This window comes from Gouania willdenowi, chromosome 11 (assembly GCF_900634775.1).
Source record: "Gouania willdenowi chromosome 11, fGouWil2.1, whole genome shotgun sequence".
Taxonomy (NCBI): Eukaryota; Metazoa; Chordata; class Actinopteri; order Blenniiformes; family Gobiesocidae; genus Gouania; species Gouania willdenowi.
Genome location: NC_041054.1, coordinates 11264722 through 11289473, shown reverse-complemented (window position 1 = coordinate 11289473; position 24752 = coordinate 11264722). Strand labels below are relative to the sequence as shown.

The 24752-nt window shown below is 39.4% G+C and overlaps 1 protein-coding gene across 2 annotated transcripts; it reads right to left on the bottom strand.

Moving 5' to 3' along the window:
* Positions 1 to 1146: 1146 nt before the first annotated feature.
* On the bottom strand, positions 1147 to 24320 carry zbtb10 (zinc finger and BTB domain containing 10). 2 transcript variants are annotated; one of them, XM_028460834.1, is made up of 5 exons: positions 23236 to 24319; positions 14606 to 15635; positions 9857 to 9922; positions 6536 to 6711; positions 1147 to 4230 (listed from the first exon to the last, which is right to left on the bottom strand). In XM_028460834.1, the coding sequence occupies exons 1-5, from the start codon at positions 23902 to 23904 to the stop codon at positions 3949 to 3951; spliced, it is 2223 nt and encodes a 740-aa protein (XP_028316635.1). In that variant the 5' UTR covers positions 23905 to 24319; the 3' UTR covers positions 1147 to 3948. The 2 variants fall into 2 exon arrangements, with proteins under 2 accessions (XP_028316635.1, XP_028316637.1); XM_028460836.1 differs by lacking the exon at positions 9857 to 9922 and having other exon boundaries at positions 23236 to 24320.
* Between the last annotated feature and the right edge of the window lie 432 nt (positions 24321 to 24752).

Here is a 24752-nt window from a genome sequence, read left to right as displayed (position 1 = left end):
AGCACCAATTCATTTTCCCTTTTTTTAACTCTTTTACTCCAATTGATTTCAAAACAATTTAAAATTGCATGCGTACTGTGTTCATTGAAGAATTGCTTTTTTTTTTATAGATGATTTCAGTAAAAAGGATTGTTTTTGGCCATATTTGAATACACTGATGAGATAATTTAACAATTAATTGCCTTAAATCATAAAAAAAAAACAATGTAATCCTCAATATGAAAAAAAATCATTTAAAAACTAATTTACCACATATCATTATAAATGGAAGGAGTGAGTGAAGTTCTACTGAAAATATAATAGATTAAAATGTAACAGGAGTGTGATGTATTCCTATATATCAAGGATATTGATTAGTATCCCATTTAGGGTTCAATTCAAGTTATAGGGGTGTCCCGATCCAATATTGATATCAGATATCGTTTCGATATCAGCAGGAAAATGAATATTGGATTTAATCGGGCTGCATCTAAAATGTCCGATACAAGCGTTCCGTTAAGTTTTTGTTCCCACTCTCAGTTGTTCCCATGATATACTGACAATAATTAATAACTGAAGTGAACTTGAATAGTTGACTATTGTTCTGTTTGAGTAACATCACCTTATCAAGCCTTTTCTAACATTCCACACTACAAAATAAGTAATACAAGTATGTATCATTCATGCAGACGTCGTATCGGATCGTCGTCGGCCAATACTCAACGCTGCAATATCGACATTGTATCGGAAGTGATAAAGTTGTATCGGGACATCCCTAATCCTTTATGCTGTAGATTAGCGCGTGGAGCATGAAAAAGTGTCACATTGCTTTCTAATGAGTCTCTGAGTTTGTTTGAATCATGATGTTAACAATTAGACAAAAGACGTTAAAGCAATATCAAAGTTTTATTCTTAAAATGTAGTAGAGAGGAACAGTAGTACAATTCAGACAGAAGAAAGGAGAATGTAGTTCCATCTTTGAAAACCTTAGATAAAAACGTAAAAAGAGTAACCTGAATTTTGCTTTGTGTTCGGCGGGCACCGAGGCGCGGCCCGAGCTTTGCATCACTGTTAAAGTTCGAGAAGAATTGAAAAATACAACCTTTAGCAAACAGCGTAAAAAAATACAGCCGGGGGGGGAAAAAACCTCTGCTTTTACATCTGTAGTGTTTTTGCCTGGATTTTTTTTTTTCTTCTTTTTTTTTTTTTTTAAATCCGTATAACAAATACAGCATTAACTCGAAAACGATACATGGTAGTTTTGAGCTTCATTCAGTACAGTGAAATCAGTAGGATGGTAAATAGAGCAGATGAGACGAGAGGATGGCGTGATGGACGAGCTCGCGGCGTGGACAGAGAAAGCAAAAAGGTCAAAGGTCACTGAAAGCAAACACTCTTGGCAGGAGGTTTGTGGCTGACTGTTGATGTGATCCATTAAGTTAAACCACTAGTTAAATAATATATTCTTCATATATATATATATTTCTCATATATTCTCAACATATATATATATATATATATATATCCATACTATAACCCCTCCCACAGTGATCTGAAGGTAAAAGTGACACAAAGAGGATGAATATCTCTGTAAATAAATCTTCTTCCACTGAGTTTAAAGGGAAACATCTTCTGCGCATCAGCACAGACTCTATAATCCACTGCATACGAACAGATACTGCTGTTCCGAGGTTTCAACCCACGTTTCTTTACAAAACGTGCTTAATGAAGGAGAGAAAAAGCAACATCCACGGGGGGCGGGGGTGGGAAAGGACAAAAATTGAACAAAAGTGGATGTTTGGGGGGGGGGTAAAGTGAGTGATTCGTAGCATACAAACATTTAGAAATCCCAACGATTACAGACACGAGCAAGGATCATCTACACTAAGCAAAGTATTCACCTGGCTTCTTCTCATACATTATAGTTTAACAATAATCAAAAACAAACAATTTTGGTTGGACAAAGAGAAATTAACAGTCTTGATTGCATTTTGGAGTCAACATATAATATTAAATAACAAAAAAAAAGGAAACAAAACATCTATTAATAAAAAAAGAAAAAAAAATAAGAGAAAAACATTGCGCATTGGAAGAAAGACAAAAAAACAGCTTTTTTAATATATATATATATATATCATTCCACTCAGACCCGCTTTGGGGGAAACATAGAGACATAAAAAGGAAATGAACAGAAAAGTAAGTGCATGTCTATGAGGCGCCATAGAGCTTCACCTTTTTCGTGGAACAAAGTGTTTTCTACCTGGCAGACTCAAACTAAAAAAAACAAATGACTGACGTGGAGTTATCATGGAGGTCAACCACCTCCCACCTTACAAAATATAACCAATGTAAGCATGTTTATTTCAAACTTTAGTACCAAATAATAAAAAAGAAAAAAAGAAATGCGTTTGGAAGCCTACGAAGGCGTATTGCATTCACTTACGGGGAAATAAAAATTAAAAAAAAAAACTTGAAATGAAATCCAAAGCACTGACCATATTCTTTGGATGCATTTTCTGAATTCTAAACAAATCCTAATCACTTCAACACAAAACTATGTCATTTTAGGTAAAGGGAGAACAGGCAACTTCAAACATGCAGGAATGACAACCTAAGTTGTATTAACGTCTCGCATTTATTCAATAAATTAAGAACTGGAAAAAACAACTTATTTTCCTAAGTGAATGCAATAATCCTCCTTAGATTTCCACTTAGGTCCCCATAAATGTTTATTAAAAGTACTGCCGGTAGTTCTACAAAATGGTATGTGTATGTGTGTGTGCATTAAATAAAAATCCAAAAACAATGGCAAAGCATACCTGATAGGCTGATAGTCGCCGTAGCAAAACAGTGTTCTATAGTTTAAGCTGATTATATATATATATATATATATGCATAACTGAGTCAGTTTAAGCTTTATGATTATAAACATCATATATAGCCTGTAGGTCCAGTATTTTGCAACAAGCATTACAGCACCAAACGTTTCATCATTTGGCAAAATTCAAGCTTTAAGTGAAAGTCAAATGCTTTAGTTTATTAACAATAAAGTGTTACCGTGACGCTGTGATTTGTATAAAGCTAGCATTAACATTTATTTTATTTCACCCCCCCCTGCCTTAAACAACAAACCCAACATCATCATATTTTTTTAAATTTATTTCTTGTCTTTTTTTTTTTTTTTTTAAAGCGTATTCAGTAGTTTTTTGCTTCCTGCTAAATCTTGGTGTGCGGTCTGTTTGGCACAATATCACAGCGCTCTTAAATTAATTATAAATATGGCTGTGATACATTAAAGTCACAAAACAGATTTTTTGGTTCCGAGATTTGTGCAGGGAAAGAGAAAAAAAAAAAAAAAAAACTCAAAAAAGTAAAAATAATATTTTGCGTGCCTAACGATCTAGAGAGTAGTAAGTACAAATCTTCCTGTGGACGATAATGCTTCTTCTCCCACAAACTTCCACAAGCACCAAGCAACAGCCTCTGCTCAGACAAAAACCACAGAAATAAAAACTATAGCATTTGATAAGACCATAATAACCTCTTTCATAAATTAAATAATTAACATTTTTTTTTTTATTTAGATGATTGGCCTAAGTCAACTCAAACTACAACACCCTGCCCAACTCCCCCCACCCCTCCCCCACCTGTAGAACAGGAAATAAAAATACATCACCAAACACCTGATTCATCATATTCTTCGTCGTTAGATTCGCTTACTGTCGGCGCTCGGCCGAGAGTTGGACACATTTCAACAATAATAAAATCTGTACATCTTGGAGTTTGGACTCAAAGCTTTTCTTAAAAATCCACCTTTGTCATATCCTTGCACAATTAAGTAACCTCAAGGTTTGATAGCACTTTGGAGTTGATTGTTTACCAGCTAGATTTTTCTTTATATATATATTAAACATCAACTTTCATTTTTAATTCTTTTTTTTTTTTTTTTTTTAATCTTTCACTTGTTTCTTAGTCCTCATCCGGGGCAGCACCAGTGTTGCCCTCGCCCCAATTTGATTGGTCGTTGTCAGTAGGTTCCTCCCCTTCCACATCCTCTCCTTCTTCCCCGTCAAAGTCTTCGTCGCGGGGAAACTCCATCCCGTCCAGGCCCTCCTGAGTGGCCTGGTGCGAGTCGGCGCAGTCTGCACACACTCCGTAGCGCCGCGAGCCGTGACGGATACCAACGCTGGCAGCGAGCATGAAGATCTTCTTGCAGACCATGCACTTGTACTTTTTGTCCTTCTTGTGCACCTGTAAAAGAAAAAAAAAAAAAAAAAATGGAGATCCACTCTGTTTGAAATGCTGTCCTGTAAATGGTTTAATCATGTGAAAAATATTAGATCCACATTTGTTGGGGCAGAAGAATATCAGTAATCTAAAGCAGTGGTTCTCAACCTTTTCAGCGTCTGAACCCCAAAATAAAGGTACCAGAGACCAGGGACACCCACTGTAAGAGAAGGTGGTTGAACACAAACATGAACATTCAATAACAGTCATGTGGAGACAGGGCCATCTGTAAGGGGGAATAAAGGGGAGAGCTTTATGGGGTCCATCCATAAAATCAGCAAAATGCTGATCCATTGTTCTATGAATCTGTGATAAACACATTTATTTATTTATCTAAATAATATCCACTGTTATACAGATAGTTTGTCATTTGCACCATAGTATATAGTCATCTTAAAGATGTAAATCCTTGACAAAAATAAGAATGAAATATGGTGAAAAGAGGTTAAAAGTGACAATAATAAGTCAACATATGTGACATTAGGTGGGAAAAGTGGAAAGGGTTTATATGTGCCAAAAATGTCTGAAAAATGTGCAGAAAAGGAATTGAAATTTGATGAAAAGTGGCAGAAATGGGAGTAATGCAGCATAAATGCATTAAAAGGAGCAAAAATATGGCAAGAAAAGGTGATTAAATGTTTTATGGCAAGTTTGGTGTAGTTGTAGAAAAAGAGTAAAAGTAAGCAAAAACAGGTACAAATTGTTAAGAAAATTATCTTAGTTTCTTGAAGGCATCTGGCGACCCCCTCCCAATATCTCACGACCCCAAATGGGGTCCTGACTCCAAGGTTGCGAACCCCTGATCTAAAGAGAGCAGAGTGATTAAAGACTCCATTTTATCCTCCCTTGAAATTGTTCATTGCATATAGTTATCACAATTAAAATTATCACTTATACAGTACATATCTAATGCAAGCAGTTCATTAGAAACAGACAAAAAGATGAATGTTACCAGAGAAGTCCAGAAGCGTAGGCGGCGGGCAGAATCGCCTTCTACTCTTAAACATGTTCATTAATGATTCCTTACCCCTTTAGCAAGAATATCTGTAATATTACATGAATCTGTAAAAGTCACGTTTTTCTATTAGCTCTGTTTGCTAGCGCATAGCATCTCTTCTTTACTGCACAGAATAGCTGCATTTCAACCAAACACTGGTTACCAGTGCCCTCTGCTGGTCCAAACAAATATGGCGGCTGCAACTGAAGGCAAAATTTTTTTTCTAAACATTTCCCCAATAATATAATAAATCTTAACATTCACAACATTACTAAATTCAACTAAATTACATAAACATCTTTAGGAAAGATTCAACAGTCGCTGGTAAGAATAATTCACAGATGAAATTTGAAAAAAGTTGATTTTGAAGGGATTTTTAATTCTCTGTGGAATTGAATAGGTTTTTTTTTTTTTTTTTTAAACATTCATGATCAATAATATCATGAATAATGAATTAAAAGCCCTACATCCAGTCTACTGGGTTACAAAAATCACAAATGTAAGGGTATATGTAAGGTATATTATGAATACTAATGTGCGTGGGTTAGCAAACCACACAAAAATGATGTTAATCATGCAGATATGTTACAGTGCCAGACAACATTCTACAGAGGACTACTAAGTGACCAAGCACCCATACTACCGGTATACTATAAGTTGGTACATTTTCAACTGGAAAGAGATAAACTGATAATGATGCTCAATTCTTTATCATCATTATCATGGATACCAGATTTCAACTTGTAAATGCATCATGTAAACAAAAACTTGGTGAGAAAAGTGCTAAGAAAAGTGCTACAAAATTGACAAAAGAAAAGCCACAATTACACTAATATTAATATAATGCACCAAAAGCCACCATATAGCATCATTTTTGCAAAATTTTCTAAGGTAACATGCGCCTAGGTGTCGCACATTATCAGCGTACAGCGGCGGCAACAAGTTTTAGCCTTCTACTTTTTGTTTTTTTCTGGACATCTCTGATGTTACAGATAAATTGATCTGTCTGTACTTGTTTTAGAAGTAACAACAAAATAATCAAAAAAAAAAAAGGAACATAAAATCCTTCCTGTATTTTAGGTTAAAACATTTGGCAATGACCAACTTCAACATTTACAAAAAACATGCTGTCAGAAACATAAGTCTATGATATGGTATCAGAACATCTGACAAACTCAGTGCTGAGTGTGTATGCAGCTGCAGAAAGCACGTTACGCTGTTATTGGTTGTCAAACATGGAGGAGAGGGTCTGCGGGGCATTGGTGGGCTTACCAGGGAATGTCGCTTTACGTGCTCACGACGGGTGAACAGCTTGCCACAGATGTCACAGCTGAAGGAGCGCACACCCGAGTGGATGATCAGGTGCCTCTTGAGCGTGCGCCGGTGCTTGGCGATGTAGTTACAGTGGGGGCACTTAAGCTTATTCAGAGCCAGGTGTGAGGACTCGCCTGGGTAGACGCAAACAAACGTGACACAGGTCAGAGACAAACTCCACAACAAACTAGAAAACAAAGGATTTGTTTGGGGTTACTTTCAAACAATGTATCACAAAACATGTCAACACTAAGTAAGTGGACCCCAACTCTTTGTGTGCCACAGTGTCGTAAACACAGCACAGTAACAGCTCCCCAACAGCCAGCAGTCTAATATAGTGAGGTCAATTGAATGAGTGATGCATGCTATTTTTCAAAATAAAATACCCAGCACTGAGATCAGAGCTCAACTTGATGGAACACTGTTATGATGAATTAGAGAAAGCAGGCCACGCCTTCTTGTTCAACACCAGTGCCCGACACTTAAACTACACCCTGTAGCAGTTCTCATTAACACATCCTTTAAACTTCCCAGAAGGTTTTAATCTTCTTTAGCCATAAAGAGAATGAAACCATACAGCAAGAAAATAGGACTTCAACATATTCTTCTGAAACTATAACAATCATTGAAATAGCAATATTTTTAATAAAAAATGTGAATAAAATAGCAGTGCTACAAACCACTATCCTGCTAATCCATTCAATAAGTTTAATGCAGTTACCATTACTGACAATTACAGTAAAAGTCCAGACGTTGAAATTAAAGAATTGTCATTCTGGCCGAATACTGATTTCATTTCCGACTACAGTAGGAGTGAAAAAAGGCAGACGGTTAAAGTAGAGCAGAGGTTGGTTGGGCGGTGCAGATGATCTAGAGGTCAAAGTTTTAAGAACAAGCTCACACACCTGCTTTAGTGAGCAGTAATTACCACAATGGATAAATAGGCTTTGGTACAAGTTTAGTATTTAGTACAAGCGATTAAATCTATTGTCAAGTTCAGCGTTTCCTTTCTATTTATGTTTATGACTTTTATTGTAAATAAGCTTCCATTTGACAACTTTTGTAAGAAGAAAAGTATTGTAATAAGGGAAAAGGTAGCTAATAAAATGGCCTAAATACAAATTAAAGTGGAGCTTTGGTATGCCCTAGCGTGCCGCCCCATTTTGCCCTGACTGACGTCCTTATTATACAGGTGTTGTAATACGTCTACTGTTCTGCAAAGCTCTTCATTTTAAGTATTGCCATGTATCCAGTGCACTCAGCACTGCACACTATGTGTCACCGTGGCAATGTCAGAACACTAACGCATATAAACAAAAAGCAGGAGAGTGGGTCAGTGTATGAACTCAGTACACTTAATCTCACTCAGATCGAGCGCTCCACCATATAGAAATTCTTCTTTACATTTAAAAGCTGTATAAGATGAGACTGTTGACTGATTAATTGGAGTTAAAAAAAAAAACATTTCTAAAAAATAAAATATGAACATTTAAAAATACTTTGTGTTTATATAAACACAAGTTAAAAATAAATCAATTTCTAGCTTTATCCTCACATCCATTAAAGCATGCACACAGCAAAAATAAAATGTGCAATCACATATTTTTAGAACACTAATAATAAAGTTCTTTTTCCATTTTTCATGCTCAATGCCGTTTTCACGCCTCCACCTAACGATAACCTGTCATGACGTCACGACCCACTAGGGGGCGGACCCCCCAATATGGAAAACACTGCATTAAAGACTAGATCTCATTAAAAAAATAATAATAATATTTTTGTGTCAGTGAGTGAATAATTAAGAGTGTGGTGTCCTTGCTCTTTTCATTAACCATCTTGCATGTATGGATGCACACATAAGTGGAGACGGCTGTTCTGACAAACAAATCCAGGCCCTGTATTGATTTTATAAAAAGGCTGAAGAATGGAGGGCTGCTCGTCTCCACTGAGGGAGGAGTGGGGTAACACGGCCCGTTCTTTTGTTTGAGTCAGGCAGCACAACAGAGGCGTTGTCAAGGTAGGTTGCTAGGGGGAGGTGAGGGGGAGAGAGGCGGGGGGATGATGAGAAGCAGGTCACCTGCACATTCACTCAGCGTGCATGTGTTCAACAAACCACCTTTGGAAGAGAAACCAGCTGCTAATGTGGGGCTACAGAGGGATAGCTGGGCCTTAGTGAGAGGGTGAGACCAACATGAATTATTATTAGTTGTTTAAAGGATCTTAAGATTAAAATAATGTTTTTAAATTTAGTGTTTTGTAACTCATCTTTGTGTCCCATCTGATTAGGACACAAGAAAACTAAGAATAGTAGTTTTCGTTTCCTTAGAGGCTTTCCAGTCAGCCATTGACCTTTACACAATCATTATTCAGTCATACTAACAAAGGTAGGCTAAATTAAAGGCCTCCTTATAAATACAGTCTTCCTTATTAAACCCAGTTCACACAGCAATATAATGTAGAGATGGCTGGTCTGCTTCAAAAAAAGATAATAAAAGCAGACACCAAAGGTACAAGATATTTGTATTTTATAGATTTCACAGAGAGCATATTTCTTCTTCTAATAATAAATAATCAATACATTTATTATCCTCATGTGTGTTGCATCCCCAATTCTTATACCAAAGGTTTAATGCTTGAGGAAGCAACGTTGCACACACTTTCTTAAATATTTTAGCTGCATTTTAAAGTAAATACTGTAGAAGCATCCTGCATTGTTGTTCTGCATGATAAATATTTAAAATTTTACATTACTAAAGACATTTTAGCTGCAGTGCATTAAAGACGAGGCTGTTAAATAAGAGCAATTCACTGAACCCTTCGGCATTGGGAAAAATGAAAAGATTTCTTGCAAATATATATATATATATTCATTTGGACACATACACAAACCTGAACTGATTTTTGACAGTCTTCAAAATATTTTTATTTAAAATTTTTATTAAGCTATTCAAAATTAAAATGCAACATTGTTGTCATAATTGATCATTTAATAAACTAGTTTTCAATGAAAATTTATTTCTTGCAACACATTTTTACTGTGTGTGGTGACAACTGACCGAACCACGGAGACACACTTAATGAACCTCTGGGGGTCGATTGAACCCAGGTTAAGAATCACTGCTTTAAATTGTTAACGCAGACCTACCGCACCTTTAAAACTGGTTGAACGTGATAGCACTTAATTCCAACAGCGAGGCAGGTTTAAAGAACTGCTCAACTCATTTTTTTTTCACCACCACTATGATTATCATTTCATTGTAGTCGACGGTAACATCTTACCATTCTCCCAGGTCTCCCCTTGCTGTAAGTCTTGGATGATGCTATACGGGATCTGATTGGCCAGTTCTGGGAACAAGGGGGGAGGGATAGGTGGGGTGAGAGGGAGAAAGAGAGATGAGAGGTGGTTGAGAGCCAAAGGTGGGGGAGCACACCTCACAACCATTTGTGTACACAACTAAGCACCCCCCACAGACGCTAAACAATGGAGGCTTCAGTGATCAACAGGCACGCACACACACACACACACACACACACACACACACACACACACAGGTACTGCATGCAAAGCACTGTGTGGAACACCCTTCTAAAGTTAAATAGACCTCCAGCAGAAGGAAGGTGAGTGGAGTGAATTATAGTATAACAGAGTCAAGCTCTCAACTGCTCATCTTACACTCTGCTTTTGTGTGAGCACCTGTGGGTGTGTGTGTGCGTATGTGACCTTAAGCATCAGCTCTTATAGTGCTTAAGGACACGCCCCTCTGTGTGTGTGTGTGTGTGTGTGTGTGTGTGTGTGTGCACACTGTGCATGTTTGTGTCCATGCTCCCTAGGTCAATATTTGGAATAGTGAGGACAGCCCTGGTGCATTATGGTGGATTAGAGAGAGGAGCGACTGCCCCTGCTGGCTTTGCACCTCTCAGGGAAGGGTGGGAGTGGAAGGATGGGGGGGTGGGGGGGTTGTGAGTCGTCCTGCTCTGCTTTGACTGAGACTAATATGCATGCAAATGCATTTCATTTGCTCCTCGTGCCCTTGCAGCACCCTCCATTGAACAAAAACAGTGTTGAGGGTTGAAGATGTTAGAGAATGCATGTGTTGAGTGCACAAAGCCACCATCAGTGACAAAGCACTCTTCCTTTTGAATGCCATCATTTGTTCCTATTTGTGTACACTGTTTACTACCATGACGGATGGTCCGTTAAGCTAAAATTATTATTATTTTTTTTCCAAATAAGTGTTCAATGAGTGGTTTCGAAGTATTTTCCATTTCTATTTACTTTTGTAAAAGGAAACTCTCTAATTGGGGAAACCCCATAGAACATCAAATAGTAAGCCGAAATGTTTAGCACAGCCCCGAAGACGTAATTTAATAAACAAGCTATTATGGTACAATTAATTGAGGAAATTAATTAATTTAAAAACCCACAGCGTGAAGCAGCAAAAACATCAGCTCCATCTGGGCGACTATGTTTCTATACTTAAAGCATGACTGCACAAATCAAATTGAGGCAAAATGGAAAGTCAAAAGCGTGACATCACTGTGGGAATCTGGGACAGCTAATATCGCTGGATGGCCACTACCAAGCTTCATGAGAAATATGCAAGAAAGTGACAACTGGTGCAAGAGGCCAGCCTGGATTCACAGAAAACACTTTAGATGTTTGACTCATTACTTAGTGATTGGAAGTCTTTCCAATTAGTTAACCAAATTCATTGAATCGAATTGCATTGCAATATTTTCACAAATAACTACATTTCCATTTGTGCTCTTCTTTTTCCAAGTGTATCTAATTTTTCAAAAAAGCATGTGACATTCATATTGGAAGCGGTCACAACAAGCCAGCACTTTATGCAGTGCAAAGCTAATCGAGGCTAAATGGTAGAGGGGGGTCTGTGGGAAATGCTGTTCTACACAGACAAATAACTTTTTGTCTAAATGGACAAATGCAACAAAAAAAGCATTATTATGGATTGGTAACTGTTGGAATGCAGAAGACTGGGGCCACTAAATTAATAAAGCCTTAAGCATTTTTTGATTTAATGAAGATGCGTTTTGAAATAATTCATCTTGACAGATTTATCTTTGAAGGGTAGCCATTAAATCATTAAATATTGCAAACCAGTGCAAAATGCAATAAATAAATAAATAAATACTGCAGTTCAACATAACTGTGTGATGTATTGGAACGTATATAATGAGATCACAGCATTTTGTATGCAGAAAGTAAAGTATAAGGTTAGAGCCTTAGTGAGCTCTTATTGAGTTTCCATGTAGCTTTTTCTAGGGGTACCTAATATCTAGCAGTGTCCCAATCCCATAGTAATATTATATATTGGTCTGATATTAGATTATATCAGCCTTCTTCGAAAACCTCTGACACAAGCAGAAGTAAAAAAGTTGCATTGGGACACCCCTACTAATTTCTAGGGGTGTTCCAATAGAACTTTTCCCCCATTTGATACGATGTCAAATTGCACCCTGGGTATGGCTGAAACCAATGTTGATCCGATACAATATCAGCACAAATCCTACATAATTTTATTAATTATTTTGTAGGGTGGAATATTAGAAAAGGTTTGATCAAGTGATTTTACACAAACAGAGAACAATAGTCAGCAACAGTAGGTATGAGAAAAACTGATCAACTAATGGGTTACATACATTTGAACCTTAAACATAAGAATATTCTAAAATCAAATTCTTTTTTTTAAAAAAGTGTTTATAATATAATATTTAGATAATCGACGAGTCATCGATAATTAATCCCATGAATCGCCTAATCGGATAATAAATCATATCAATAATGGCTCTTTTTTGCTACCAGCTTTTAAATTTAGTTTCAGGATGTTATCAGAAATATGTTACCTAAAAATTAAAACAATAAAACCTCACTTAAAAACGTGTCTTAATACACAGCCGGTTAAGTTACTCATGAAACAAAAGATAAATGAAAATGTTTATATACAATTTTTTTTATTTTAAATTCATTTTAAACCAAAGGACTGGCAAAGTCCCAATATATATATTAAATATATTAAAAAAAAATTAAAAAAAATCAAATATCCATTTTTTTCTCCCAATCCGTTAATCAATCCTACAGATGTGACTTAGATGCAGGTCGATTGAATCAGATATTTTTCAGCTGATATTGGACCGATATCAATATCTGATCAAGACACTCTTACTAATTTTTTAGGAAAAACACTACCTTTTATCCTACATCTATACACTGGGGTACCATTGACAACCCTATAATTATAGACAGAATAAGCATGTTATTTCATGTATGACAATTCTTATCCCTTAAATATGTCTTCAACTGAAAAAATTGGTAACCAATTCTAACAGCCCAGAAAGACATGCATTTATTTGAAATGAGACTTGGGGCAAAGTTAAAGTTTGTGTGTTCAGTCCTCATAAAAGCACTGCTTTTTTGTCATTTGTCATTGCAGCAATAATTTACATGCATCACTTTGCCTTCTCTGAGTTCTCTTGGCAGATGTCCATATGGGTTACTGATTAACACATTGTGAAATGTACATCTGCACAAACATATTCAATTTCTGGAGGGCAAAGCAAACCTCTTAAACAACTGAAAGAAGTTGAAGGCACTAAAGAGAATTTAGGCACAATCACGAATGCCCTCCACCCAACCATACCGTCTTCATTATTCTGCATCAGGGAGGGCCTCCCTCTCCCTCACTCACATGAGAAACAAAACGTACCTCCATTTCTACACAAATGCATACACACCCCTCCCCCCTTGTCCATAACACTCCACTTAATATGTGATATCATTATGGTTACATGGAGAGCTGTGCTTAATGGGACCAACAGAAGGAGAGAGGCTGCAGCTGAAAGACCAGATTACCAGGAGCGCTGCACTGTGTGGACAGGATAGGATGACTGCAGCATGGGATAGCTTAAGAAAAAGGGAAAGGTAGCAAACGGAGACAAATGCAGCTTTATCAGAAAAAACAAACAAAGAAAATTATAGAACTGATTTTAAAGGGGCTGAGGGGTTCGATCCTGGAAAAATACATTTCTTTAAGAAAGAAAGCAGTATACAGTATGTATACTTTAACTGTTTTCAAACATTTATCTTAGTACTGGTAATGCTCCTTTCATTTTATTCTTTAAAACAAATAACTTGATCAAGTCTTTTCTAGCACATACACTGCAAAATAAGCAATAAAAGTATGTATGATTTGTGCTATCGGATTGATATTAGTATCGGTCAACAGTCAAGGCTGCAATATCGATATCGTATCGGAAGTAAAAAAGTTGGATCAGGACACCCAGTGTTTAGGGTTCTCTGCAGGGAAAACGGGAGGAGTGAGTGAGGCAGTCACAGAGCATGAACCTCTTGTTCTGGTTTTTACTGCTAAAAACCATTAGTTATAGAACATCAAAAACAAGCATGACTGATGAGATATTCTCTGTTATTTTGGAGCGGGATAAAAATGTGGGCTGTAAACACAAACCGAGCCAAATTTATCACCCGTTGTCTGCCCATGTGACCCGAGTCCAGTGCTATCCCAGTGTAAAGGCAGCCTTAAAATCCACTCATTTATATGTTTTACCTAATCAAGTTGTGGTGAGAGTATGCTAAAGCAGCCATTAGCAATCAGGGGATTACAGTTGGTATTACTGGATAAATTACAAAACCTAGATCATTCATTTAAATCTGGGAATTCTGCTACCAACAGCACACTGAAAGCAGACATGACCATGACATTTGCAGACCTTCATTTAACAAATAAATACAGGCAATAACTGCTTTATAATGCAAGAGCAGTTTTCAAACTGTTCATATGGTCCATAAACTAATGAGAGTAATGTGTTAATCTGTTTTAGACTTAAAAAATGCTTTTCTTTTTTCTGCTCCATTATTCCTTCAGTTAGATGGGTCGTGGATACAAATAATTCCACACAGTTTTACTTGTGTGGCTGATTGATTTATTATAAACACTCAAAATTTAATTGAGGAAATGAGTAGTGTGTGTCAGAAGCTCACGCTTTTCTTACCAGCATTTTCTGAGAGGGCCGAGAAGTCTTCTCTAGGGTATGAAGCTGAGGGCTGGACGAACATGCCTTCATCAAATCCCTCTTCTGGCTCTGGAGGAAAGTTGTAGACAAAACGTCGAGTGGTAGCCTGCTTTTTCCTCCTCCCACTTCCAGCTGCACCATTCGTGGCCTCCCGCTTAATGGCTGCGGGCGCTGCAGCAGTGCCGCCCATGGCTGGCTCGTTCCAGACGAAGACCTGTGCCTGGCCACTCGCCGATTGGTTCTCATTGGTCTCAGCTGAATCAGAGGAGTTGTCGTTATGGGTCCAACTACTTGAAGCTCCGGGGGTCACCAGGGCACAGCCCTCACCCCCAACCATTGTCACTTCTATATCACTGGTCTCCTCCTTCACACGACCAGATTCGTCATCTCCTTCCAGCGCTTCCTTTCCTTGGTTGCTACTTGCTTTGATTGACAGCTTTGAAAGGATGCTTGTGGCCCAAAAGTTGCTCGGTTTCCGGTCCGGTCCTCGGTGTCCGTCTTTGGTCACCATTTGCCTTTTGTTGTAGTCTACCACCACAGAATCGGGTGCCTCTTGCTTGATGCTGATATTTAGGGCGTCCTTTATGAACGCCCTACATGACTGGACGACTTCTGTCATCTGGAGGTAACTAGCAACAGACATCACTTCTATGGCATTTTGGCTAGTGAGGAGCAGATTCCCAGAGTAGAGAAAGTCGAGGATGACTGAGAAGCCCTGCACAGCAGCAACATCCAGGTGCGTGACCGTGGCTTGGTCCTGGGCCTCACCCTTGGTCAGACAGTAGAGGGTTTTGAAGTATCGGCTGCCTGCGACCAGGATGTTTTTGTGTGCGCGAAACACCTGGCCTGAAACCACTATGTTAACATCACAGAGGATGCCACTTTTACGTTGCTTGTCCAACTCTTGGAGGAGCTGGTAACAGTAGGAGTTCTCATTGGGTTTGTTGCGGTAATCTTCCTCTGAGCAGTTAGTTGAAGGGCTGGCACTGTCTGATGGCCTGGTGGTCTCCTAAGAGGTAAAGAAAATAATTTTTAAAAACATGTGATGTGTGCTGGAACCTGTCTGCAAAAGCAAGCCAAAGTGCAATCATCCTTTCCTTTGTCTGTGACCTGGTCTAAGGAGGAAAAAAAAAAAGAGTCACACAAAAACACACCCTATGGGTTCCTAGTGTGATAGCAGAACACCTGCCTTAAAGGTGAAACAGGTTTGGCGAGCTTCTTTTGAGGGGGAGGTGCAAAGGAAGTAAAGCCAACAATAATAATTGCAATAATGTGTGACCCCATACTATTCCTTTGTCTCATAATAAAATTTAATCTCTAAATATGCTAATTTAATTCAATGTTTTTGTTGAACCATGTGTTTTAAAAACTTGTATTTTTTGTACTATTGCTTCTGCGTATCTTGGCCAGGACTCTCCAAAAAAAAGGCAATTTTTTAAATTTAAATGGGATCGTCCTCATTAAATAAAAGAAATGTGTCAAGTAGAAAATTAATGTTAATATTAACTATTACTATGCCATTTCAAATGCAGTCTTCAAGACATATTTTCTTGTATGAATGACACTCAAGTATCAATACAAAACCACCATGACAAGAAAAATACAAATAGCTGATCATGAATTCATACCGGTACTTTAAACATTCCCATAAAAAAAGAAATGGTATGAAATATTTAAAGAAATGTTAGATGGTGAGCCTCCTGGACTGCTATTATCCACCATAATTTAAACTCCAAAACAGATTTTCATCCCTCTCAGAGACAAACATGTTGGGTTCAAAGTGTTCTAGCTTTCGAGTAAATGTGTTGCATAAAAATAGGTAAAAAGCAATTTGGAGTGTCTGACCGCCAGGTATGTTTGTAAAGCATTGGCTGTAAGCAAAAAATAACTTTTTAGAGAATTTCATATATGGTAAAGCTAACTTGAGATTCAGCTGTCCATCATCACCAGTAACTAAATGGCAAATATTTTAGTTTATATTACAATTTGGTAAATGCACATTATAAAACCTTTTTACTGGTAAAAGCAACCTGACCTTCAGATTCTACATAGAGGGAAAGCAGCCAATTATTTGGAGTTATAGTAAAGCTGATAAGTAGCCAAAGCTGGACGCAACTTGCCAGTTGAATAGATTTGGCATAAGCGTAGATCTACCCTGTAACAGACCCCACTCCCTCATAACAGGAGGATAAGTAGAGGGAGAGTTCAGGGCAAAAGGCCAGCCTGCTGCAGAGCAGAAGTAAGGATACACACATGCACGCCTTCCAGCATACGCGGAAGAAAAGACAGGCCATTAACTTGTACAGCCAGAGCTTGGTTTAAAGAGACACAAACAAACAACATCCAAATACAAAGTTGTGCATTCTCAATATGCTGAAGTCAATATAGCTTTATGAAAACACACACAATACATCTCCAGCTCATTTTAGAATTGCACAGCAGATGTCCTAATCCAGAATAATTCACATAGCTCGAGCCCTGCATTTTTGCCCCCGCCCACTGCTATCTCATCCACATGCACACTGAAACCAAGCTGCCCACACGTACACACAGCTGGGGTTTCAGCTCGAGTAATTCAGATTAAATCCATTTCTCTGAGGTCCCCACCCAGCCCCCACCACCCCTTCACCCTCCACACTGCAGCTCTTGTCCAGGGCATCCAAGGCACACAGGACAGTATGGGGGGCTTATCGTCCTCTGCCACAGCTGGGGAGAGAGAAAAAGAGAGAAAGAGAGAGCAACAGCGATATGGAGAACTAGAGATGGGACCAAATAAAAAGCATAGCAGAATGAGGATAAATGCGGGTAGTACTGGGCAGGCTTTGGACTTAGAGAATAAATGGAAAAGACAAACATATGAAAAGATAAAATATAAAAACAAGAAGAAAGCACCAGATGTGATGTTAAAAAAAAAAAAAAGGAAAAAGGTAAAAGCAGCCGAGAAGAATTATGATGTGGTGATGTGGGGAGTGGAACACCAAATGAAATGCTCAAAGAGAAAAATGAGGCAAAAAACAAAACACGAAAAAACCAAAAGCAAAAAGAGTAAAGAGGAAAATGTGGAGCAGCGGGGGACAGAAAGCATGAGTGATAGAGAAGGAGTTGGGTCACCCCATTTTATCCTTCACAATGGTCCATGTTCTCCCTGAGGCTTATTGTCCACTCACTGTGGGCCTTTGTGAAAAGGGTCGGCACTCACTCTTATTACGCAGCAGCTCCCACTCGCAAGCATAGAAAGGAGCCCTGATGCATGATGTGGGTGAGGCTAAGAGAACGATGGCAGAGATGGGGAAAGAAATATTCCACGATATGCACATCAAAGCCTGAGGAAGTACACGGTCATCAGGTTGAGTACAACAAAAGAATACATTATATTGCTCTAAGGTAGAAGGATCACAGTGAAGATTGCGCTTCAAGTCAGATTTTTCCTTTCAAATGTCTTTGTTGGGAGGTAAGTTAACCCCTCAAATGTTGACCTTCTCCATTGCAATCTGATGAGTGGTCTGCACTGTGCAGACACCCACTGCAGTCAGTCTAGGTCAGCCTGCTACTGGATATATTGCTTCATCTTGGCCACAGCAGCTGCAGCATCCTTTCTGCAGATGTGCCACGTGTGAGCATCAAGCTTCAAAAACCAGTAAATCACCCAGCACAGCAGATGCTGTATGATGACTACAGCCAGGAGACAATAGGGTAGGGTCTCAACGATTTTCCGTGTTGACAGAATAAAAACTGAAACCTCAGAATTAACTTTCTGACGGCCACATTTTTGAAGACAAATCCCACATTTTCACCATATTTCTCCCTTAAGCCAGTGGTTTAATGTGTAGCAAGTGTTTGGAAGAATATAATGTGAAAGCTGCGCTATAAAAGCTCTGGTGTAATAATAAAAATGCGTTGGATTTTATATAGCGCTTTTTCATAGACACTCAAAAGTGCTTTACATTGATATGCAATATTCTTTCAATCCACACACGGTGGCGGTAAGCTACTATTGTAGCCACAGCTGCCCTGAGGCAGACTGGCATAGTGTGCCATCGGTCCCTCCAACCACCACCAACACTCACACACACACCACATTCATACGAGGCAATGTGGGTGAAGTGCCTTGCCCAAGGACACAACCACAATGACTTGATAGAGCGGGATTCGAACCCCCAACCCTTTGGTTATTTGACGACCCACTCAACCACTGAGCCATTTTAACTTCTGAAGCATAAAAAAGTAAATAATTCACAAGATTTAACTCTACCCTAAAATGAATTTGGAAAAATTTGAAGAAAAAAAAAAAAAAGCGAGTAAAACAATTAGAAAACATTACTTTAGAAGAATGCAACTGCCCCAAAAAAAATTGCTATGAAAAGCCACCAGTGTTTATTTAATTTTTTTTGTCTGTTAGCAAGATTACATCAAAAATACTTTGACAAAATTTAAACCAAAGACGTGGTGCCATGGAAGATTCCATCAAATTTTTGAGGGGATCTGGATCAATATACTGAGTCTGGATCAGTTTAAAAGATCAAAATAAATTAAAAAAAAAAACTCTAATAATTTTTAAAACTAGTCCCTGTTTGTAATCGATCTTTATTAAATTTGTCTGTTATGTCAGATTGGTTCCTTGATTATCCCACAGAGTTTCATCTAAATCAGATCCAGATTCTGCATTTCATTGTGATTACTCAGAAAAAGTTAGGTACCCATACATGTGGACGTATTGTATCCTTCCAATCTTTTAAGTGTGAATAAACATGGAACCATGATTAACATAACTGCTAACATCTGGCAAAGAGGATATTAGGCACTTGGTGGAGGTGTGCACCTTCTAACTGCTCTTATTGGTGTATGTACAGGTGGATTACTAATGAGGTAATGAATAATGTCATGACTTAGGAGGGGCTTTGCCAAAGTAACCAGCTGAAGGCTGTCACGTTGGTGAACGCATTGAAAAGATCACATGATACAACACAGTCCTGGAACACCCCATAATGACCAACTGCCACACTTTGTTTACTTCAGTGTACATCTTCTCTATGCCACTACACCAGCAGCATGGATAGTTCATGCTATTCCCAAGGCATTCTTCAGTCTTTCCCCCGACTCCCCAATACAGTAATATTCACTCAAGCCCCCCCGCCCGTTCCCTCTGTCTCCAGATGCTGGAACAATACAGCAGTGTGCATTTAGCCCAAGGTGTAGGAGGGCTGCACAGAGTATCTCCCTCTTAACAATGCTCAAGAGCTAAAGCGGGGGGGTGCTGTTGTAGCTCACAAAATCAACCAGAAGAATTTTTTCCCTCAGGCTCCACCCCACCCATTTCCCTGACCTGTGCCCCCCAATAAACATCCCGTCTATCTGCCAAGCACCGAGCCACACAATGCATGTGTCCTTTTCCACTTTTTGAAAGAAATACTAACAATGACTTTGATGTTTTTCACAAAAACACAACACAGAGTTCATATCAAATCATAAAAGCATCTGAAAGGAAGTGGATTTCTTCTTCCGAAATAATCTTATCTTACGCCTCATTCGGACCATCAAACAGTGGAAGGCATGACATTTGTTCGGCTATCAAACCAAATGGGTTAACATACACCAAGTGGCCAGACAGTGATCTTTAAAATGACCTCGGCTGAACATGCTGCCGACTGATGTATTTATCAAAGGTGGATGCTTTATTGTTTGCTCGTACTCATGAGGAAAAAGAGACAAGGAAGTAGAGAAAAGGGGATTTTTTTTTTAGGTGAACTGAAACCAAAACCAGTTTTATGTACATGAGCAGAAACATGTCCACGGGTCCAAGATTTTTAATTTGAATTCAAGTTGCCGATATGCAATCACATATGGAATCTTGAGCAATGGCCCACTTTTGCCCCGTGGAGACCTTTTTTAGAGTTAACACCATGAACAATTTGAGCACAAGACATTTAGTAAATTAAGGACAACAGTCCCCTTCTACAAGGATACCCAGATTTACCACAGCTGGTCTGCTGTGCTAGGAGTAATTCAGTTAGCTTCAACAAATGCAGCGAGGGCCTGACTAACATCAGGAATGAGCTAAAAGAACAAAAAGCTGCCTCATAACACCATAATTTACTTTCCATGTACCACAGCACAATGAATACACTGCTGATGCTATTTGAACAGAAATCATCAAAGTATCAAAAATTACTGATTTTCCCAAACAGTGGCCTAAATTAATAGGAAAAAAAAAATACACTTTCATATTAACAAGCGTTGGAGTAATGGTACTTTAACTAGGGAATGGCCTGGATAACATCTTACACACAGTGTCTGGGGTCTTTGTTGCTAGGGTAAAGCCACACCAAGCCCCTAATCCACTCCTACTGCTCTGCTTACCAATTAGACATGTGTACAAGTTAAAGGATCACTTTAAGTCATTCTGATTAGTGATGGCGTGTACAAAAGGAGGAACTAAATGTAGTAGTGAAATCCTCTTCGTGCACAAATTAGAGTCAAACGGCCCCCTGCTCTCAATTCTCTTGACAGCTCAGACTATTGTCAGGATATGAGGAAGGATGTGGTAATGTACATGGAACTGTACCCATAGTGTTTTTTTCCCCTCTATTATAAGGCTGATGGGAAGCTTGCCCTTTGACACAATATTATGGAGGACAGTTACCAATAAGGTGTGGCCTTCATCGCAATTACTTAGCCCATGTGAATTTACCTGGTGCTTGGAAAAATTTAAAACCAGACAAAATAAACTACAAATGTATAATTTATCCAATATATTAATGATTAAATTCAGTTCTGGGGAAAAAAGGAATGTTGAAAGCATTTAAAAACTACTGTAAAATTCCAATGAGAGTGGTGAATCTGATATGGATGGATTTAGCAGAAGGATCATGTTTACGTATTAGTATATAGGGATGGTACAGAATTCTGTACTTTTATAGGTACAGACCAAATTCTATCAGTACAACCCGGTACCAATTCAAGTAAAATTAAACCGTAGCATATTTCGGTACCTAAATGCATCTTTGTGACTGTTAGGGAGTGAAAAGTATTAAATTTTCCAAGACGCACTGAATGCAGCATTGCCCGCACAAGAGCATAATGACATTTCATTCAAATGTGAAAGGTACCCATCCCTACAAGTACTTATATATATATATATATACATACACACAAATAAGATGGGGATTAGTGTTTAATGACTCCGGTAAAAGGTGACCAGGTCAAGGGGGTTATAAACCCTTTTTAAAACTGTATTATTGTTCTGTTAGTATTAGTGTTTACATTACAGGTCAAAAGTTGGGACACACTTTCTCATTCATGGGGAGGTGTGTCCAAACCTTTAACTGGTAGAGTATGTGGAGAGTGGTTTTAGCAAAAGGACAAGAGGCAGAACTGAAGATGTGGTACGTTCTTGAGAGAATAACAGGGACGGAGGCTAAGAGCAATGACTTTAAGTGGACTATTTGGGTCATAGGGTCAGAGAGGACAGAATGAGTTCTTGGATGTATTTGAAAAAGAATTTTGCAGATGTGGAGGTAGTGAAGGACAACATGATGATTGCACCTATAATGAAAAAATAAATACCATCAAGGAAGTTGCCTTCACAAATTTTCATTTGTATGTACAATTTATGTAAAGAAAATAGAAAAATATCTATGACATACATCCAAATTTAGAAGTGGGCTGATAACACAATTCTCCATCAAGTAGATATTATTGATAAGAATAAATTATTGATCCTAATAAGAGACACAAAGGCTCAGGTGAAATCATTCTGTTACTGACATGTATTTCTCTTTCAGGGCTATTCAGAGATTGCCTCAGGGCCAGTAAGTTAGTTGTCAAGCCCAGGGCCACATGATTTACTCTCCTGCTCTTGTCCAGCCCTGCAAATGACACCAGTTATGGATTTTGGGGGGTCATTCTCACACAAAGCATCTAATTTAGCTCCCTAACGGGTGGAGGAGGTGAAGGCAGCAATGCGCCAGAGGTCACCCAGGACTGTGAGCCGGTGAAGCTGCTGAGAGGAGGGGGCTTGGGAAGGGGTGCGGTTCCCCAAAGGCTACACCGGGGTCGAGCCCTTGCCATTGTGTGACCTCTGGATAGCTAGCAGTCGAGACTCCTGCTGGGGCGACAAACGTGTCATCATAGCCCAGTGAGGATTAGACAGAGCCATTTGTAAAAGCGAGTTGCATGTGTTTAAACAATCAACTGCGACATGCATGAATCCATCCGACATCGTAACAACCTGTATGGCAGCTATTAGCAGGTGTATTTGACTCAGATGCTGAGTGGACATTCTAATGTTTGACGTTTATTCGTGTCACCAATGCGTGTAAACATCTTACTTTAACCATTCAGGAACTTCCGAACCACATTGCCCTCACTACAACTGCTCCACCTCCGGCTAGTAGTGCAGCTAGGCTAGCTGTTAGCTGAGGTTAGCATCCCGTTGCTAACTAATTAGCCCAGGGGAGGGATTGTTGGGATTAAGCAATAGTCTTAAAGGCGCTTTTGGACAAGTTTAAAAACTGTATTCAAAAGCAGCAAATAACTCCTATATGTAGGTTTAGATGTAGAAGAATGATGGAAGGGTTGTCACAGGTGTGATTCGGGGGTGCTCGGGTTACCTGTTTGGTGGGGTCGTTCCTGCCGTGCTCCGAGGACAGGTGATGCCTCAGCAGCAAGGCCCGCTTGTAGTTACGGCTGCCTTTCACCAGCTCGTCACTGTTCTTAGCCGTGATGTTGTGACACCAAGAGCAAGACATGAGTCCCGTCTCCTGGCAAAACCGGAGCCACGGGAATTCCTGCAGCCATGAAGCGTGAAAGAGCGAGTGTTTTTGAAGCAGCGTCTGCGGTCTCATCTCTACCCCGGATTTCATGGATCCGGGATCCGTCCCCACCCTCGCCCCACTTGCGCACTCTCGACCTTCGGCGTTGTTTGGACCGTTCCCCGTTGTCAGGCTACTCCCCAGCCTGGAGCCTTCCCCGGTTTCCACCGAGCGGTCGTCACCGGCTGCCCAGTTGCCTCCTTCCGGGTCTTCTTCCTCCTCCGCCTCGGGCTCCGTGCTGTCGCTGACAGACCCAGCGCCCTCCACTCCACTCCTCTGCGAGGGTCCCTTCGCCCCCAGATCCCGGTCGTCCTCCTGATCCAGACTATTCCCGTTAAAATGTCGATCTTGACAGGCTGGGGCCTCCCAGCTGTTACAGTTCCCCCCACCGATACCGCTGGAAGTCGTTAACCCAGCCAATCCACCGCCCCGGAAAGCCAGCGACCTGCGGTTTCTCTCCCCGGACATTTTCCCTGATATATCTCTGAATCCTCACTTTCTCCACAGTATTCCCCCTCTGACATATATAACGCCGTTCCCGGAGATTCAGAGTTTCCCCCGTCGCTATAGCTTTTCCCTCGCCTGGCCCTCCCGCTGAGAGTATGTAGGTTATGCGGAAATAAATAGAGGCTTTAAAGGCATAATGAATTTCAGGGTTCTCGCTGCGTCCGCGCAGGCCCCGCAGAGGTCGAATGGCAGCGACTTTCTTCCCCACAATGCACCTCGACCAGGCTCAGGGGGCTGGGCAGGCTTTAAAGTAAGATGGGGGTGCTAGTGTGGACCAGCGGGAGGGGGGGCTCTGCTGTGAGACGGCTGCACCCATTTTCCGCATGCTTGTTATCTTTTCACCGGACTTGTTTGCCGGGCTCATTAATGTCGACTCGTGTGCCACACTTGAGCCGTCCTCCCCTGTCCTGCTGAGGGAGGTTACCGTGGTGAAGCACTGCTGTTCACACGCTCATAATCCTATAGGAAACCAGAGAAACTTTCTCTATTTCATGCTTCCCAAAATACCTTTTAAAAAGAAATCTCATATATATATATAGAAAAATATTTTTGAAATAGCATTTAAAGGAGTATTCTAAATTCATTCTTATATATAATAATTTATTTCTAAATTCTTGGCACCCCTGTGCTTAATTCATACTGTCAAACAGTTTACATTACAGCCTTTTCTTTTTCAAAGGTGATGCTAAAACTAAAAGTTTCCAAATATTTTTGAATTGAAAAAAATACTGATAATGGCAATAAAAATATATATATAAAAAACGTTTCAGGGGTAACCACTAAATCATGTTTTAAACTAATTATGTACT

Coding starts and splice junctions, on each gene's coding strand:
- zbtb10 (XM_028460834.1), bottom strand. CDS start 23,904: ATGTCCGGGGAGAGAAACCGCAGGTCGCTGGCTTTCCGGGGCGGTGGA. Junction 15,636..23,235: donor GGAACGACCCCACCAAACAG/GTAACCCGAGCA, acceptor TTTACCTCTTAG/GAGACCACCAGGCCATCAGA. Junction 4,231..6,535: donor ACGTAAAGCGACATTCCCTG/GTAAGCCCACCA, acceptor TTTCTTTTACAG/GTGCACAAGAAGGACAAAAA.